The sequence below is a fragment of the Poeciliopsis prolifica genome, unplaced genomic scaffold, assembly GCF_027474105.1.
Source record: "Poeciliopsis prolifica strain line A6 unplaced genomic scaffold, Auburn_PproV2 SCAFFOLD011, whole genome shotgun sequence".
In the NCBI taxonomy this organism is placed as follows: domain Eukaryota; kingdom Metazoa; phylum Chordata; class Actinopteri; order Cyprinodontiformes; family Poeciliidae; genus Poeciliopsis; species Poeciliopsis prolifica.
The window spans coordinates 6,524,634-6,541,095 of record NW_026562386.1 but is presented as its reverse complement, the minus strand read 5'-3'; the positions used below and the strand labels follow the sequence as shown (position 1 = coordinate 6,541,095).

The following is a 16,462-nucleotide window of genomic DNA, read 5'->3' as shown; positions in this document are numbered from 1 at the left end:
CAGTGTCACATGGAAGTGTTTGATGGGGAAAATGAAGACATGGACCAAAAATAAACCTGACATCAGCACAGCAAACAATGTGTTGACTCAAAATGGCACATTTGCCAACCATGCATGTTGTGTGTTTCCGAGGACTGATGCATAAGCCTATTTAAACAGAGATTCTGTCATTGTGTATGAAGGTTGGTAAAAACATAAATTTGATTATGCAACACTGTCCTGACCAGAACAGATACATCAAACACCAACCATTTGTATGTAGATCAGAAAGGAATAATTAATGAATAAAACTGGTTTTAATTGTCCTTGAAATCTTTATGGTCTTGTTGCCATACTGAGCATGTGGCCTATATGTGTTGATAATTTTATTTAATGTTTATATAATCTTATAGAAATATTGTGTACAAGGAGCTCAGGTGTTAGAGAGTGTAATTATTTTTTTTTTATTTCAGAAAACATTGGTTTCCAATATGTGGACATCTGCAAATTAAAGAAAAACATGTTTATTTTAGACATTCTTTCTTGGTCAGCACCTTCTCTGTCCATTCTGAAATTAAATTCACTTCATTTACTCTGTGGGAAGTGAAATTTGTGTTTCAGCATCTTCCAGGCAATATAATGAAACATCAAAAAGGCAATGGTTCCTTCAGATGAAGCAGACTAACATTAAGACTCTGGAATGACCCCTACGCTATTGAAAATGTATGCTTACGATGCTTCAAAGCTGTTTCTACAGCATAAAACCACATTTAAACATACTACGCCAGTTCCTCCCAGAAACGTTCACATACCCAGCCTGTAGAGACGGGTCGGTCGCAATGCTGAAGTAGCGCAAACCTCCGACAAAAAGAGGCATTTCATGAATCACTTTTGCCTCGTCTGCCAACACTGATCAGACGACAGGCATAAAAATTATCCAACAAGTCGTACATCAGGTCTGTGAGATTATTTACGGGAAACAACGGAGAAATCAAAGTTAAAGCCCTTACCGTTCGCATCCAGAGAAATAATGGCGGACGCAGAGACATTGGGTGTAAGTGTGAAAGCTGTGTCGGACGTACTTTGCATAGACAAAACGGATGAGTAAAAACTTAAATAATACTAACTCGTGAAAATCTTGCCTTCATGAAAATGCTTAAAAATAAACATTAGAATTAAAAGGCGCTTGTAAATGTAAGAAACGGCGTAATGCAGGATATGTTTTCATGCTACCAGATCTTTTCCATTGGAATTTACACATAAAATCAAGCATAACCTTCACTTATCGATCTTTCATGTGACTATCAATAAGTGTCATTATGACAAAAATGGAACATTTATTACAGTTGCCTTCGTGCAGACGTATGTACATATTCCAGACTGAATATATAATCCAATTTTGTGTTTTTCACAGAAAATGTGTATTAAAATTTTAGTTTTTACATCCTACTGTCAACGTTGTACCAAAGTGATATAATCCTTACATGCTGGAAAAACAACTGTTCAAAGGTTTTATTAAACAATAATATTAAAGTAAATGAAAAGGATATGTAAACTTTTGATCACCACTGTATATAGTGGCATGTGTGTTAGCATGTATTAAATCTAACCTAAAGAAGAAGAAAAAAATGCAGCAATTTATTCAGTTTTGTTCTAATCAGCAGCGAGGGCAAGAATGCCCCCATACATATTCATGCTGCTCTCTGGAGTTAGAGCCACATTACATTTACAGCTAACATTCACCATATTAGTCTTAATGTTATTAGACTAGATAACACAATTTGGATAAATATGAATCATGCACAAACAATCCAGAAAATCAAGCGATCTTAATAGTGGGACTGAGTTTTAAGCTGTTTCTCTGAGCTCTTCAATCTGTGAAAGTTGACTGTGCCTGGCTGAATAAATTAGCACAATCAATGTGGGACTTTATTCGTTGTCTCGAGGACACATTTCTCACAAATCTATGCAAATGCCTTGTTAAGAGTGCATGAGAGGAACTCTTCTTGGATAACAAAGCTCTCGAAGATCATAGTCCAACACCATGGCGTAATATTTTCACCCACTCAAAACACAGAAGAAAAAAGATGGGAAACGTGATGAAGGTTCAGTTTTAAAACTAAAAGATTCCTTATGATCTTATAAAAAACCTCTATTGATTTATTTGAATGTTTGTTTGTTTTTTTAATTAAAGGATATCAATTGACAAAGACAACTTTGCTTTGATCCATTTTGACACGGACACCGATTAGCAGTATGGGAAACTGTCAAGAAAGGGTCAGATTTCTTTAAATATTGATAAATTGATGAACACATTTCAAGTGGAAACTTTTTAACTAACTGATCCGTCACATTCTGATCTCACATCCCGCGCTTTCCACGCTGCACTTTCTTTCTACATCACTTTAGTTTTCATCTGCTCCCTCCACTACCTTCATTTTTTCCCCACCTCTTTTTTCTCTACCTCTATCCTAGCCCCCAGCCACCACCCTTCTCCTTCTTTCCCCTCCCTTTGCTACTCTCTGCCTGGTATTGATTAGAAGGCAAACCTCTAATCTCCTTAAGGTCATTAGGAACACTTAATTAAAACCTAGTTAGAATGCCTTTGTTCGACCAAAGCAAATTGCAGCTGTTCAAACGAGATTAGTATGATAACATAAAAAAAAAACTGTCAACTGAGAAAAGAAAAAATAAGTGTCTTACAAGTAGAAATGTTTGCATAATTAAAATGGAGAGAATCTGAACACACGTTGGCACCTACAGCTCTACGTTTCAGTTTGTGTGTTTTAGGAAATGGAGAATTATATGCAACTGTGAAAGCCAGTGCAAGGATTTTATCTAGAGAAATTTATTTCAGGTGAAGCATAAGGGAAAAGGTCTAAAGAGGAAATAAAAAAAAATTGCTAATATTCAATTTACTCTGAAAAATGTAGGCTTTTACTGATTTAAAAGCAAGTTGAGGTATTTTTAAAAAAACACTGCATGCAATAGAAAACTTGAATTTTCCTCAGAAATGTGTGCCTCGTGAAGAGCTAATTTGTTAACTTGATCCTAACGGAAAACAAGTAGTTTTGTAACACAATTACAGAAGTTACAGACCTTGTAAAGAAGACAGCTGAGACTGGTGAGAGGCCTTATCTACAGTGAAGGACTTGTACTGACATGGGCTGAAAGGCCATGGAAGAAGTCACCTGTCCAAAGCAAAAACTGCTTTTCTAAATGAACCCTATAGTTCTAATAGTTAGAAATTAGTTGAGACAGTAAAGAAAATATTTAATTATATATAATTTACTATACTGTTCACAGGATATATGAGTAATATAGATAAGACTGGTCAAAAGTAGACTTAAACTTAGTAATTAATGGTATTTGTTTTTTAAATGTCTTCAGTTGCTGTGCAATTAATTCTGATTGTGGAAAACAGTCTGATTGCTAAACCAATCAAGTGATTGGAAAATGTTGATTTAGGAAATGTAAAGATGAAAATAAGTCTGTGGGGATGAAAATATTTTACATCGGTTTATTGAAAAACATTGTAGTGAATTATTGTGACTCTGTCACAATTATTCTTGTCTTTAAATAAGTTTCGTCAACGCTGATTACCGTTGCTTGGAGACGGAAGTAGCTTTTGTCTTTGGTCCTGAGAGCCACTTGTCTGAAACCCAGACACATCCCACGGAGGTGGGGGGAAACATTTCAAATCATGCAGGGTGGGGGAGACGCGTGGGTGGGTCATTTATTTGACTCGTATATTATTGTCTCGCAGTGTCAAAACAATCCTCGGTGTTCCGTTTTTGATGCAAAGCGGATAAGACGCGCCGTCTCTCGTTGTGCCTGCGGGGCTCTCGGGTTTCCGTTACCGGGTTCTGGTCAGTGTAACGTTGCAGCGGCGTTACGGTGCGCCCGGTATCCTGCCGCCTCTCGCGCTGCTGGGCAGATGGCAGCACGAGGTAATCTTCTTAAAACCTCGCGCCGCATGTTGTGAATGAGAGACGTAAAGAGGGAGACAAAAAAAAAAAAAAAAGAGCAGCTTCAACAAGTTCAGTTGTGCTGTCATTCACTTCTCCTCCTCCTGTAAACACCGGGCGAAGTGATTGCACTCATGTTTTGAAAGGACTACTTTTTTGGGGAGCGGTGTTTGTGGACGGACAGGTGTGCAGGACAACCTGTTGGGGGCTTGCTTTCTTTGACTCGTGCCAGAACAAGTTGAGCGCTTGTCGACGCCGCACTTGTGATGGGGAGGAACGTTTGTGCAGAGTGTCCACAACAGGTAAATATCCTGAAGCTACTACATATTTAGAATGTTTGAGTATCTGCATAGACTTACAAGTTTGCTCGGCATAGAGCACAGTATGCATTATTAGATACATGGGAGGCTTTCCTATTTTCTAACGGACTTTACAGCCAAAAGCCATGGCCATGTAATGTAACACTTCAGATGACTACACGGCTGGCCTCTTTTTTTAGTGTGTGTGTGTCAAAATGGGAAATTGAAGCTGCAAAGTATTGTAATAAAGAGAGCTTTGGCCTAAGCCTCAATTTCCAACAAACTTATTTGAGAACCTGTTTAGTTGGATAAAACCTGGGGGCCAGATGCCAGAGGAAAAAGGGCATGTTTAATTCAATGGAAAATGAAGAAAAGCGAGAGGCAATGTAGCAGTATCAGTTGAGCTGTGCCTCCATCAAGCTGTACATGATAGTGTGGGCTTTGGCCGGGGAATAGCCTGCATGGCATTTCACTCTTCTCAGATTTGTCTGATGTTGGATTTTGGTCTGACCAGTTCTCTTTTTTTCCTCTTTTTCCAGATTGTGAAATCCTACCTATCATGTGAAGGCTTTGGTTGCGGTTTTCCTGGGTGTGCGGGTTTGGGGCTGAGGGACAGCGACCGTGTAACAGAAGACTAATCTTGGTAGCTTCACCCCAGGAGCACTGGCCTCTAAAAATGCCCCTGTAACCCTGGAATCATGGAACCATGACAGTCATCACTTATTCAAACGGTGTGGGGAGACTTCAGAACAAAATTTTGGTTCTTGAACATCCCTTGGCCTGCAAGAGTGTTCCAGAACCTCTGTCTGAGATTCTAGAACCTGGAACCACGCTGGACTTCTTCAAGATTCAAGAAGGCTACGGGGTCCAACACATAAAGAGGACTGAAGAGAAGAATGACGTCAGAGAGCAAAGCGTTCAAAGACAAAGAGGAATCGATGGCGATGGAAAAGAACACAGAAAAGATGTAAAAGGATGTCTGATGTTTGTTAAAGGAGAAGAGGCAGACCTCATGGGTTTGTGTTCATGTAGAGAAAAGAGTGAAATCTTGCACAGAGAGAAAAGGACCAAAACCAAGCAGATCTGGCGTATTTTTTCATTATCTCATCAAAGCATCAATGAAGAAAAAAATAGGATGAATTTCCTTGGACTGAGGTGGCATAAAGTGTTGCCCTTTTTAACTCTTCTTTTCCTGAGCTTTTATCCTAAACCTGCTTCATCACAGGTAAGAGTGTTTTTAGAAACAGTCTCTAGACTGATGTCGTCTGTTAACTATGCACAATATTGGACTGACACATTTGGAGGACAAGTGTAACAATATTAACAATATTTTTGACCTGTGCCAGTATTTTATGGCTGTGATCACTTGATGTTTATTGCAGGTTATTGTTGGTTCAGTTATGGGTTTTTTTAAACCCATAACACATTTTAATGTTTTTTGCTACAAAAATATATTAAAATGTGTCTTTGAAAATTGCATTTTGCAAACTATTATTAAACAAATGAGACTAAACAAAAAACAATAAATAAAATTCTAATAAAATGATTTTTATTAACTGTCTTTTCTGTGATTCCCTTGATATTCATTACTGTAGCTGGTGAAGTCATTAGGAAAGTGCATGTTCAAAAATCAGTTTGTCACACTTTCTACTCCTTTTACAGGGGCATTTCCCACGAATGGAGAACATTGCAGCTTTCAAGCCTGTGTCGACCTCGCCGCCTCGGTCAACCTGTGGCGTTCCGGAGCAGCGCAGCTACTGTCAGTCGCCTTCCTCACGGGATGAACTGCATTTGTGTTTTCAAGCCATGTGTGTCCAGGAGTGCCCCTATAGATCCTCCACACCACCTTATGCCCCTCTACTATTAGCTGCACAAAGGTGACTGGTTTTATTTGTTTAAGAAGTTATTGCAGTCTCATCTGTGATTACTTACTTATGAATAGCATTTACTTTATTAAAATACAGATTTGTTTTATTTGACTTGTCTACTTCTATGTAGAAACAGTATCTTTCTTACTAGGAATATATGCATCGGATAAAGTACCAGTGGATGTACTGCAACTGAAAATACTTGACTTTAAAAATCACATGGATTCAACAAAACTCTACAGTTAAAGAAAATGTATTCATATCTTAATAGACCCGTCACATTCTTGTAAATAAGTTAAGCTTATTCTTCAATCACTATTCACAAAGTGCTGGACAATCAGAGAGTAAAAACAGGATTATAGAGACAAACCAAAAAATTATCCAGCAAATACAAATTTCAGATTAAAGCTTGGTTAAACAAAAATTTGTTTGGCTACTTGTCAAAATTAAACCCTTTTAAGTTTTCCTGTATTGACACATGTAAACTTAATTCTACCAGGGGTACCTGTGTAACCGAAGACATTGACACTCGTCGTGGGACTCAGACAGAGGCTGGAAGCACAACAAGTTCGGATGGTCTTTCTGTTGGACCTGACAGTATAGTGTTTCAGCCCAGCGAAGATGGATGTCTGGTCACTCCTCCTTCACAGGCAATAGGACCACGTGGTTCCCTCACCTTGGCAGTGTGGTTAAAACCGAACTCCACTGGAGAAATGTAAGTTTAATGTTTACAATTTTATTCATCCAATTATATTTGCCAGTTGTGTCATTAAATTTCTTTAATGTTTCATTTGGATAGATTTCAACATTTGCTGATGTTTATGAGGAGCTGAAAAAATGTTCAGGGTTGATTTGAAAGGAAAAATAAAACAACACATTTTCTGAGTTACCTGTATTCTCACACACAAAATTGGCTGATACATTGTTAAATTTACACATACATAGAACATGTTTTGATGAAATCTAACATTTGTTAAGCCACAGTGCACAGAGAAGAGTGCAAAATCTCTTAAAAACAAAAGCTTCCTTGCAAAGTGACATTGTTTCCAACATATTGGATTTCAGAGGGCTGCTTTTGGAGGATACACAACTTTGAGTATGTGCTCCACTCTGAACCGACTAATCAGTGTGGCACTTTGACGTAATGGAGGGATTTCTTGAAAGGTAAACTGCATCAGTTGACATTTTGAGTCAACTATCAGATAGCGAGAGTGTAATGGCCATGGCCAGAGCTCCTATCCCTCAGAGAAGAAAGCTTACACACAGAAGGAAATGTTTCACAGTAGAAAGTTAAATGCAGTAAATTTTAATGTAAAAAAAATCTCTACATCTTTTCTTTATATCTGTGAATTGGATTTACAAATGATGATGCTGATCATTCTTTTCAGTCAGTTTGTCTGTTCATATGAAACTGTATCATTAAACACTGCTGAGGTCTTGGAGTCCTTGGGTAGGTTTATATGATCCTTACCTTTCTGGCTCCTGTTTCTTTATTTTATAGGCCTAAATATTTAAGAACGAACTAAAAAGCAGTTTTTAATATGTGTTTGATGGAGATCATGTGTGAAGTATAAAAAAGTGCAAATGGAGCAGCCAATTTAAGTTTTTCCACAGGGCTACCTTTAAGAAGGTATAACTGTTTCCCAACTTTGCGCGACCTGGAAAATCTTTCTTTTAAGAAATATTTGTTGTGGGAAGTACCTTTAAGAGATGATGGCATAAAATTGTCTTTGTAAAAACCCTATGAGATTTAATGGTTTATAAAATATTTTTTTGCATGAGAAATCACACTGATATTATAAGGATATATCTGCGATATATCGTGACACATCCTAACCTCTGAGCAGAATCCTACTTCAAACTTTCCATACATATCGGTTGCATCAGATATTGTATACAATCAAAGTAGCACCTTACTGTTTTGGAGAAGTTTGTGAAAATGAAAACGGTCTGAAACTCATCTCATAAGGAACATGTAATGCCTGTCCAGGTCAGTATCACCATCAGGAAACAACAAGCTGTCATGTCCTACTTAGTCTGCTTAAGTGTTGGAGAAAGGGAGAGTGAGTGTACTGGTATGTCCTAGGCCAGCCCAGAGTGGTGCACAGTTACAAAGGCCCAGATCAGCTTTCAATCAAATACACCAGGGTGTAGATGAGGCAAATGCATGCACAGAAGATATCTGTTGACTTTTATTGGCCATCATGTCTATTTTTTCTAATAGCAATCAATGATCCTCACAAGTAATTTATTTCCTCCTCCCAATTCTGAAATAAACATTTTCTTATCAAATCCGTAACAACTGATGCACCTCAAAACATTTTTACATCAACATTTATGTTTAATTCATTTGACATGTACTTGACACCAAAAAATGCTAAAGGATGCTTTATGTCAACTTCTCTTCATATTCCACTTAATAAAATTTGGAGAATTTTCTTCTAATGAACCAAATAATTTTTAATAGAATTGGTAAACAATTTTTTTAATCCATATACATAATCCTTTTTCTAAATACTTGTAACTCTAGTTCAAATTTTAAAATAAGTGCAATAAGCAAATAAATGATGGTGCTGAACTTGTAAAGGAATGGAAAAGGAAAGGCTTTTAATTTTCTATATTTGAAGCTGGAATTGTCCAGTGAGATAATATCAAAGGTGAGTTGTGTTTATTTTGTCCTGCAATTATTTACACTCAGAACTATGTATCTTACATACTGGGTTGTTGTCTCTTTATTATGAGATACAGCTCATACGACTTGAGTCTCAGAGCAGGAGTCTAAATCAAGTTTCAAGCCTTTAGGTAACAAGTAAAACTCTAAAACTTTTGCAATATAGTGTGATTCGATCGAGAGTCTCAAACTCGAGTTGCCATTTCTGACAGCAATACTAGTGTTGGTTGTTTTTTTTTTATATTGGACGATGCTTGTTTTATCCATAAAACTTTTTAAACTTTTGTTTAAAAAGTATTTTTAAATAGAATCATCATTTGAAACTATTTTTATGACCTTTTTAGATTATGGAACTTTAAGTTTTATTTCTGTCACAAATCACTTTTATGGATAAAAAGGTTTCAGGTTTTGTGTTTACTATCACTCCTTGTGATGGTTTTCCTCCAGAACTTTAAGAATTCAAATATTTAGATAAATGCTACTTTCAAAAACAAGATCTAATATTATTTAGTCAACTTTTTTAACAATGCAGACTTAATGACAAATGTGGTGTGTGATAAATTTAAAATTGATAAAATAGTTACAGGTTCACCTTAAAATGAAGTGTAAAATTCAGACACAATACACTCATGGTGGCATACTGTGTTAATGTATCGTCTGCTGTTGCTGTTAGTGAAATTTAAATGGGATTGTCTGAGTGTTGCATTTCTCTGTGTGTTTATGAAGTCGTCTGTCTGGGGAGTCGGATGATGGAAAACTCTTGTTGTCTTGGCCTGCCGAACATGACACCTGTATAGCTGAATGCGTCTCAATAGAGTCATCTCTCCCCCTCTCACTCCCTCGCTCTCCCTGGCTCTGTTATTTTTGCTCTTGTTGCCCATCATTCTTTTGTTGTACAGATGATCATGGCTGCTATCAAAGAAGCCAGATGAAAGGAGGTCTCTGTCTTCACCTCTGTCCATCGCTCCTCACCCCATTTCTTTGTCTCGTCCTCTCCCTGTGATTTCACATCCCTCCCCTCATTTGAACAATGGACAGAGCTAACCACCTGTTCTTACAACCCATACTATTTATTACATCAATGCTGTTCTCCCACCAGCAGATTATGCCACATTTCTTTTATCTAATCTTTCCTAATTGTTTTATTTAGGTTGTGCAGAAACAATTTTTGCTGCCTGTGCAGGACAATCCAAGATAGTAGAAGAAGAACCTTATGACATTGGCGCTGCTTAACCCTCTTCTTAACCGTCTCCAAAATACCCAAAATATCTTCAGCATATTTTGGGGTTTGTAATGTCTGTAAGAGGACATAACAAAACTATGAAACCTCAAAATCAAACAAAATCAAATTAATGCCACTATAAAATGATCTGTAAGATTTTAAACGACTGGCTTTGATCTTTGGCAAAAATTATTTTGGTCATTCAGTATTTGGTGGTGAAACTATTTCATTGTGTTCTTTCAGATTTTCAGCTTCTATTCTCTTTGTGGTTTTTTTAAAGATATTCAGATGCATATACAAATCTGGGCATGTGCTCACTGTTGACTGTGAATTTAAAAGCTCTTTTTTCTCATGAATCCATCTACAATATCTGATTTATTGGGTATGCTGCCCTGGGTTCATAAAAGCCATGATTCCCCATAAAATGTCAGTGGAGGTGGTTAATATGACACGTTGTGGTCGTGCGTGTCTGTGCACAGTGCAACATCCAAACCCTCACAGTTATGTGTAATATTGATATTCAATGGGAAAATGTCAAAATGATGGGCTCTATGTGGTGGTGCTCAGCTGCAGTGGTTTTGTATTTTCCAGTTCAGGTCATATTAATTCTTTTGTATTTATTTCTTCTTCACTGTCTTTGCTTTCTCACAGGATGCTACTGGAGAAGAGCTCAGACAATCGCTTGGTTTTTTCTTTGAGCATGTCAGAGCGGGCTGTCGCCCTTCGATATGGTCAGACCCACGGCCTAACCTCACATACTGTAAACTTCAGAACAGAAGGTCGGTTACAGCTGAACAGATGGACACATCTTACTTTGCAGGTAAGAAATCTCAATGGTTTGAGGACCAATATTAGAGACACTGGATTATTATGTTCATATTTGAAGGTTTAAGTGTAGCCTTCTATGAAGTATTGTGTTTAACTTGACAAGGGTCTTTTCGGTTTTTTTTTATTTGAACTTTCCATAAAAACAAACAATTTAGATACTTTGGCCCTCAGTTTGTAATCACATTTTAGGAAAAGAACAAAAGCTGAACAATTCCCATATTTTTTTCTATAACCAGCATTTCAGTGAGGGAAAGAATTGACAAAAATGTCATCCAATCCACAGTGCATGGTGGCGCAGTTGGTAGCACTGTTGCCTTGCAGCAAGTAGGGTTAGATTCCCAGTTTTTCTGCATGGAGTTTGCATGACATTTACATTTTGCATGACATATTATCCCTTTCATTCACAAAAAAAGAGCCGGACCAGTTAAAGCATTAAACTAATTTAGCTGTTTAATGTTGCCAAATTGATTCAACTGATTTGAAAGTAATGGAGTTACTTTCAAATCCACCAAATTATAATTGTTAGATTAGATATCTGCTGAGAGAGAACATTAACTAATAAGAATTATGTTGATGTTTGATTTTTAGTCATGCATTGCAATTTATTTGTATGTTTCAAATGTTTTCATTTAATCACTTGTTTTTCTGTCCGCTTCAGTTAACCTAAGCAGTGTGTATTAGCTTGAAATGTTGTTTTGAAGTCGGTGTTATAAGGCCCTCATGGACAAAAAAGTTTTTCACCAGATCTCATCACTCTTAAATGGCAGCTAGTGAAGTGGAGAGAGTTTTGAGGCCTAAATGAATCCCTGTGTGTGTTATTCTGGTCTCTGGTGAAGTGGATCATTTTACAGATTTTTCCACTGGACAGTCTCAGTCTTTCATCATCATGAATAACACCAAAGATACTACTCAGAGAAATCATAGTTACCTTGACCAGCCTTTTATTTTTAGATGGATGTTATCTATGTCATCTGCTTTCTTGCACTTTGTCATTGATAACATACATTGATACAGTTTGTGTAAAAGTCTTTTGTTGTAATATCTTCCTGTTGCACACCACTAGTCACACTGCACGGCATAGTCACTTATAATCTTAATTAAATTGCAGCATTTAATAATTAGCAGAGTTTAATTTATTGCTTTATTATATTTGCATTTATTGCTTTATTATATTTGCAATCTAACTTAAAAGTGGAATACTTATTTTTATATAATATATATATTATATAGGTTTATAGAAATACTGAGCTCTGTGTGAGCATGAACCAGCTCACGTTTGTGATCCGTTTAAAAATTGAGCTGCTGTATGAAATCTCAGCAATTTGCAGCATCATCTCTCAGCAACATCATTTTGCCAGAGCAGAGAATCTAACTTGACACCTTAGTTTACAGTTTGCTGATGGGTGTTGATGGTGGAAAAATGTGGCAGCCCAACCTGTTGTTGGCTAAATGTAGTGTTGCTGATGGCTCACATTGTAGACAGTGTATGTACAGTATGCAGAATCCCTCCCGAGGATAAAGTTGTCATTGTGTTTGTCTATGCATACCGCAATGCTCAATTTGCCAATTCAGACAAGACATGGAGTGAGACTTGTGGGCATTTTGCTCGAAATGCATCATATCTATGCAGCTTTGGGGTGTTCTAAACCGCTGTGTGGTTGTACCTTTCTATAAATCAGCCTGCCTTTTTATGTAATGGCATGATGATGTGATCGGTTTCGACCATTCAGAAAAAAATCATAATTATCCTTGACACGCAAACACTATACGCATGTTCTCACTCATGCATGCACACACACTTATATACGCCCGCTCTGTCACATAAACACACTGACACAAACTCACCACTCAGTGGTAATTTGTAGCAGTCTGTCAACCACAATGCAGATATTACTCTAAGGAGTAAAGTAGAACCCCTTCCTATTCACATTTAGACAAACACACACCTACACACATGTGCACACACCGCTCATCTGTCAGTTTGTACAGATCAAAACACAAAAAAGACAGTCAAAAGGAATACCGATTTCCAAGTGCCAGGAGCATGACACGCACTCACACACACACGCACCCCCACACGCACACACACACACACACACACACACACACACACACACACACAAGGTGCCAGAAGCAAGGTGCTGTAGGGATGCTGGTGCTCCCTAGGTAGTTGTCTTATCTGATTATGGTAACGATGTAGAGAACAACGGAGGAAAACGCAGCCTGAGGGAGGAAGGACTGACAGAGAAAGAAAGATGGGGGAAGTGAGGGAGTAAGCTCAGTGTACTTAAGTGCAGTCAGCTAATATAAGTCTAATCTTTTAGTGCATTTTTCTAAAAAAAACAAATGTTTGCAGAATAATCAGTCTGCAAACTGATTCTTAGAGTTTGCAGTCATAGAGTAAGCAGTTCTATCAGTTATAGAAGTGCTTACTTGTCCTTTTTTTTTTTTTTACTGATGATCTATCCACTAAATTAAAAAACTACATGAGGGCAAAGTTTGTAACTTGTTGCAGGTGGTGTAAATTAGTTGCTAGCTACAAATTAGAGGTTAGGATGACTACATGCATTTTTATAGTGGTATGAAGTTTTATTTTGCAACGTCTTGCTCAAGGTTTTCTTAAACCTTGAGCAAACATATTCAAAGATTATGTAAAATTGACTCTTTTTAACCTTTATATAATGTCATAATGTTATTTTCTCATCAAAAACATACCTGGCATGTTTGATTCTTTCATGTATGTTTGAGAAATTTCCTGTGGCAGCCATTCAGAGGTATCAGAACTCTTGCTCTCACAAAGCACCATCTATTTTCACAAAGCTCCCATCTGACTCTTCAGTCTCCAGATGAAACTCTGAATCACAGAGCATCCCCTCCCCTGTGCCTTCCTAAAACAACTCCTGTAGACTAGCAGTAGCAGCAATTAGCAAACACCTGGTGAAACTGTGTTTCAGCAGAGCTTATCATGCAAACTACTTCTCAGACAAATTCTGCTAAGAATGCTTGTAAATGGCATAAAGGAGGAGCATTGTTATGATTACGTGTTGAAGGGTTGGGGTTTTGCAAAGAGAGAGAAACCAATTTGAAGACGTCAGACTGTGAAGCCAAATTTTTTTTTAAAGTTATGTTTCATATAGACATTATTTTTATGACAACTGAAGGCAACAATTGTACTGTATTGTGCTATAAAACTATGTCCCTGAAAAATACACAACACTGTCCATTTAATGTATTTATTTTGTAGAGTGACAGATTGCACTCTAATTAAGTTTTCATGTCATTCAGAAATGGAGATGATTTATTTCATGTAAAGTTTCTGAATATTTCCAGCATTTCGCACTACAAAATTTCCCAAGTTTTAGCATTGAAACTGCTCAACATTTTATATCCATGTCCTGCACTTGAAACATGATTTGGGCTTTAATAAGGTAATAATGTATCTCAAGGTATACAAAAATACCAGTGATATTGTTTTTTTTTAAGGTCTGCTGAAAAGTAATTTGATGTAGAGTCTGTATGACTTAATCAGACAGTGAAAAGGACAAGGATGCTGTGTAAGCTAAAATCTAAATAAGTCAGCATTAGACTGATTCTTAAAACACAAAACCACTAATATAACAGAGTAACGGACTCTAGAACGATTCAAAGAGGAGTCACCAATATCAACAACTGCATGTTACCAAATCCTATCTAAAACCAGATAGTTAATTGTCGGAAAATGAAAAACCTGTTTTAAACTTACTCACAACGAAGGATAAATGAGGTTTAAATAAAAACTTCCCTCTGGAGGACTGGCTTTATTCCCGGCAGAGTTCTCGGGTGGGGGAGGAGCGCTCCGTCTGTTAGTGCCTGAACAAATCAACATTAATATAAGAGGCAGTGATAGGAACAACCAGTCACACCAGTCACATCACAACCCAAGATGTCAGCATGAATGTTTAACACTTGCATGCCTGCACACCCGTCCCTCCTCTTTCTAATGAATGCACAAATACATAAATCATGGATTACATCCACAGGGATTTATTACAACACCAATTTGCAGGTTTTTCAAAAAGCTTGTTTTTTGTATGTCTGCATTTTTTAAGAAGTGGGAAAAACAATCATTAAGTAAAAAACATACCTTTTGGTTCAGGTGGAAAGTGAATTAGTCATTGGAAGGTAAAAGTCAGGTGAAGGACATGGATGGGCTCATAATACACCTCATATTTCTTCTTGTAGAGCATTATTTGTTCCCTACTCTGTGTCATAGTCTCATTGCATTGTTGCAATCACTTTTGAGTCTTGTGGCACATTCTTTTTGAAGTTTTTTTATTTTTTGCTTTTGTTACTTGTTTTGTACTGTTTTCATTCTTAAACATGCAGTTTAAACAATAAACTAAGTTATTTATAAAGTTAGCAATAATGTTTTACCAGAAACATAAAATATTTTTGAGGAAAAACATGAGAAATATTTAAAGCGTCAGCTTTCTCTAATATGTACGCTTTAGTTCAGCGTTGTGATGATCTCAAAGACATCCGTGTGAATAAAAGGTTGAGATTAATCCAGTTGTCAGAGCAAATTGGTCATTTGTCTCCAGCAGAGGATTTAATTTATTTAAATGTAAACTTAAGTGGTAGCATAAAGCTTGTGTATAAAACTTTTGAAAGACATCCTGTTGAAAAGTAAAACGGAGTGGTCCATTTCATATCTTCTAAATTAGCTGCTCTATAGCAGCGATATAAAGCAGCCAGTTTATATGTAATCCTGTGGTATTTCACCCCAATATACCAACATCTTACGTCTTGCTAAAAGGTCTGCTTGAAAAAAATATATATATTAACAGTAAATTGCATGCTAGTTTACATTCCTAGACGTGATTTCAAATCGTATGACCTTCATCAGGTTTTAATATTATTTAAAAACATGAACATAAACTACAATGTATGAATAATTAACCTTGTTTTTTATTTATTATACAGAAACTATGACAAAATGGGTAGACAATTTAAAGAAAAAACTAAACTCTTCTGTTTCTTAATGTTTCCTGTATATATTACATTGGGATGAGTACATGTGCAGTTATGTGAATGTGTGTGAAGGTGAAGCAAGGTTGTTATGTAGGGGTGTAGTGGACACCTCTATGCTAGCCCTCTGCCTGCTGGCATCAGAGGCAAAAGGGCACGACACTGGCATTAATTACATAGTGAGAGACGAATAGACATGCATGTGTTCAAGTCCACTGAAGACTTTTTTGCTCTTAAGTTTATGTACGAATCTATATCCATTTCTGTGAGAATCTGCATCTGATCCATCTTAACATGTTGACTGGTACTGAGATAATCTTGTCTGATCATTGATGTTATGAAATGTTGGGATGCCTTAATTTCTTACATATGTTATTGTGTCACTCACATGTCTCCCCTACTTATGCTCATATTTTTAGATGAATCTTGTTTTTGTCAAAACTTGACACATGACTTCTCTTAAAGGGTTACTTTAACACATTCTCCCTCGCTTTATTTTCTCCTCACTTTTTTTAGCACAAGATAATTTTCTCTCCTTCTGTTTCCCTTTTTCTTGTTACCACACCTATCTTTCATTCTTTCCCTTTTCACAGCCCCCAGTGCATCCACCTTCTTTGTCC

The 16,462-nt window shown here is 37.0% G+C and overlaps 1 protein-coding gene across 1 annotated transcript in view; it reads left to right on the top strand.

Moving 5' to 3' along the window:
• The first annotated feature begins 4,128 nt into the window (after positions 1-4,128).
• The window catches only part of ush2a (Usher syndrome 2A (autosomal recessive, mild)), a 182,954-nt gene continuing 170,620 nt past the window's right edge, over positions 4,129-16,462 (top strand). The window contains 5 exon segments of the mRNA XM_055036528.1: positions 4,129-4,249; positions 4,786-5,471; positions 5,909-6,123; positions 6,614-6,829; positions 10,659-10,827. Of these exon segments, the coding sequence (XP_054892503.1) occupies positions 4,953-5,471; positions 5,909-6,123; positions 6,614-6,829; positions 10,659-10,827 (1,119 nt within the window). The 5' untranslated portion in view covers positions 4,129-4,249; positions 4,786-4,952.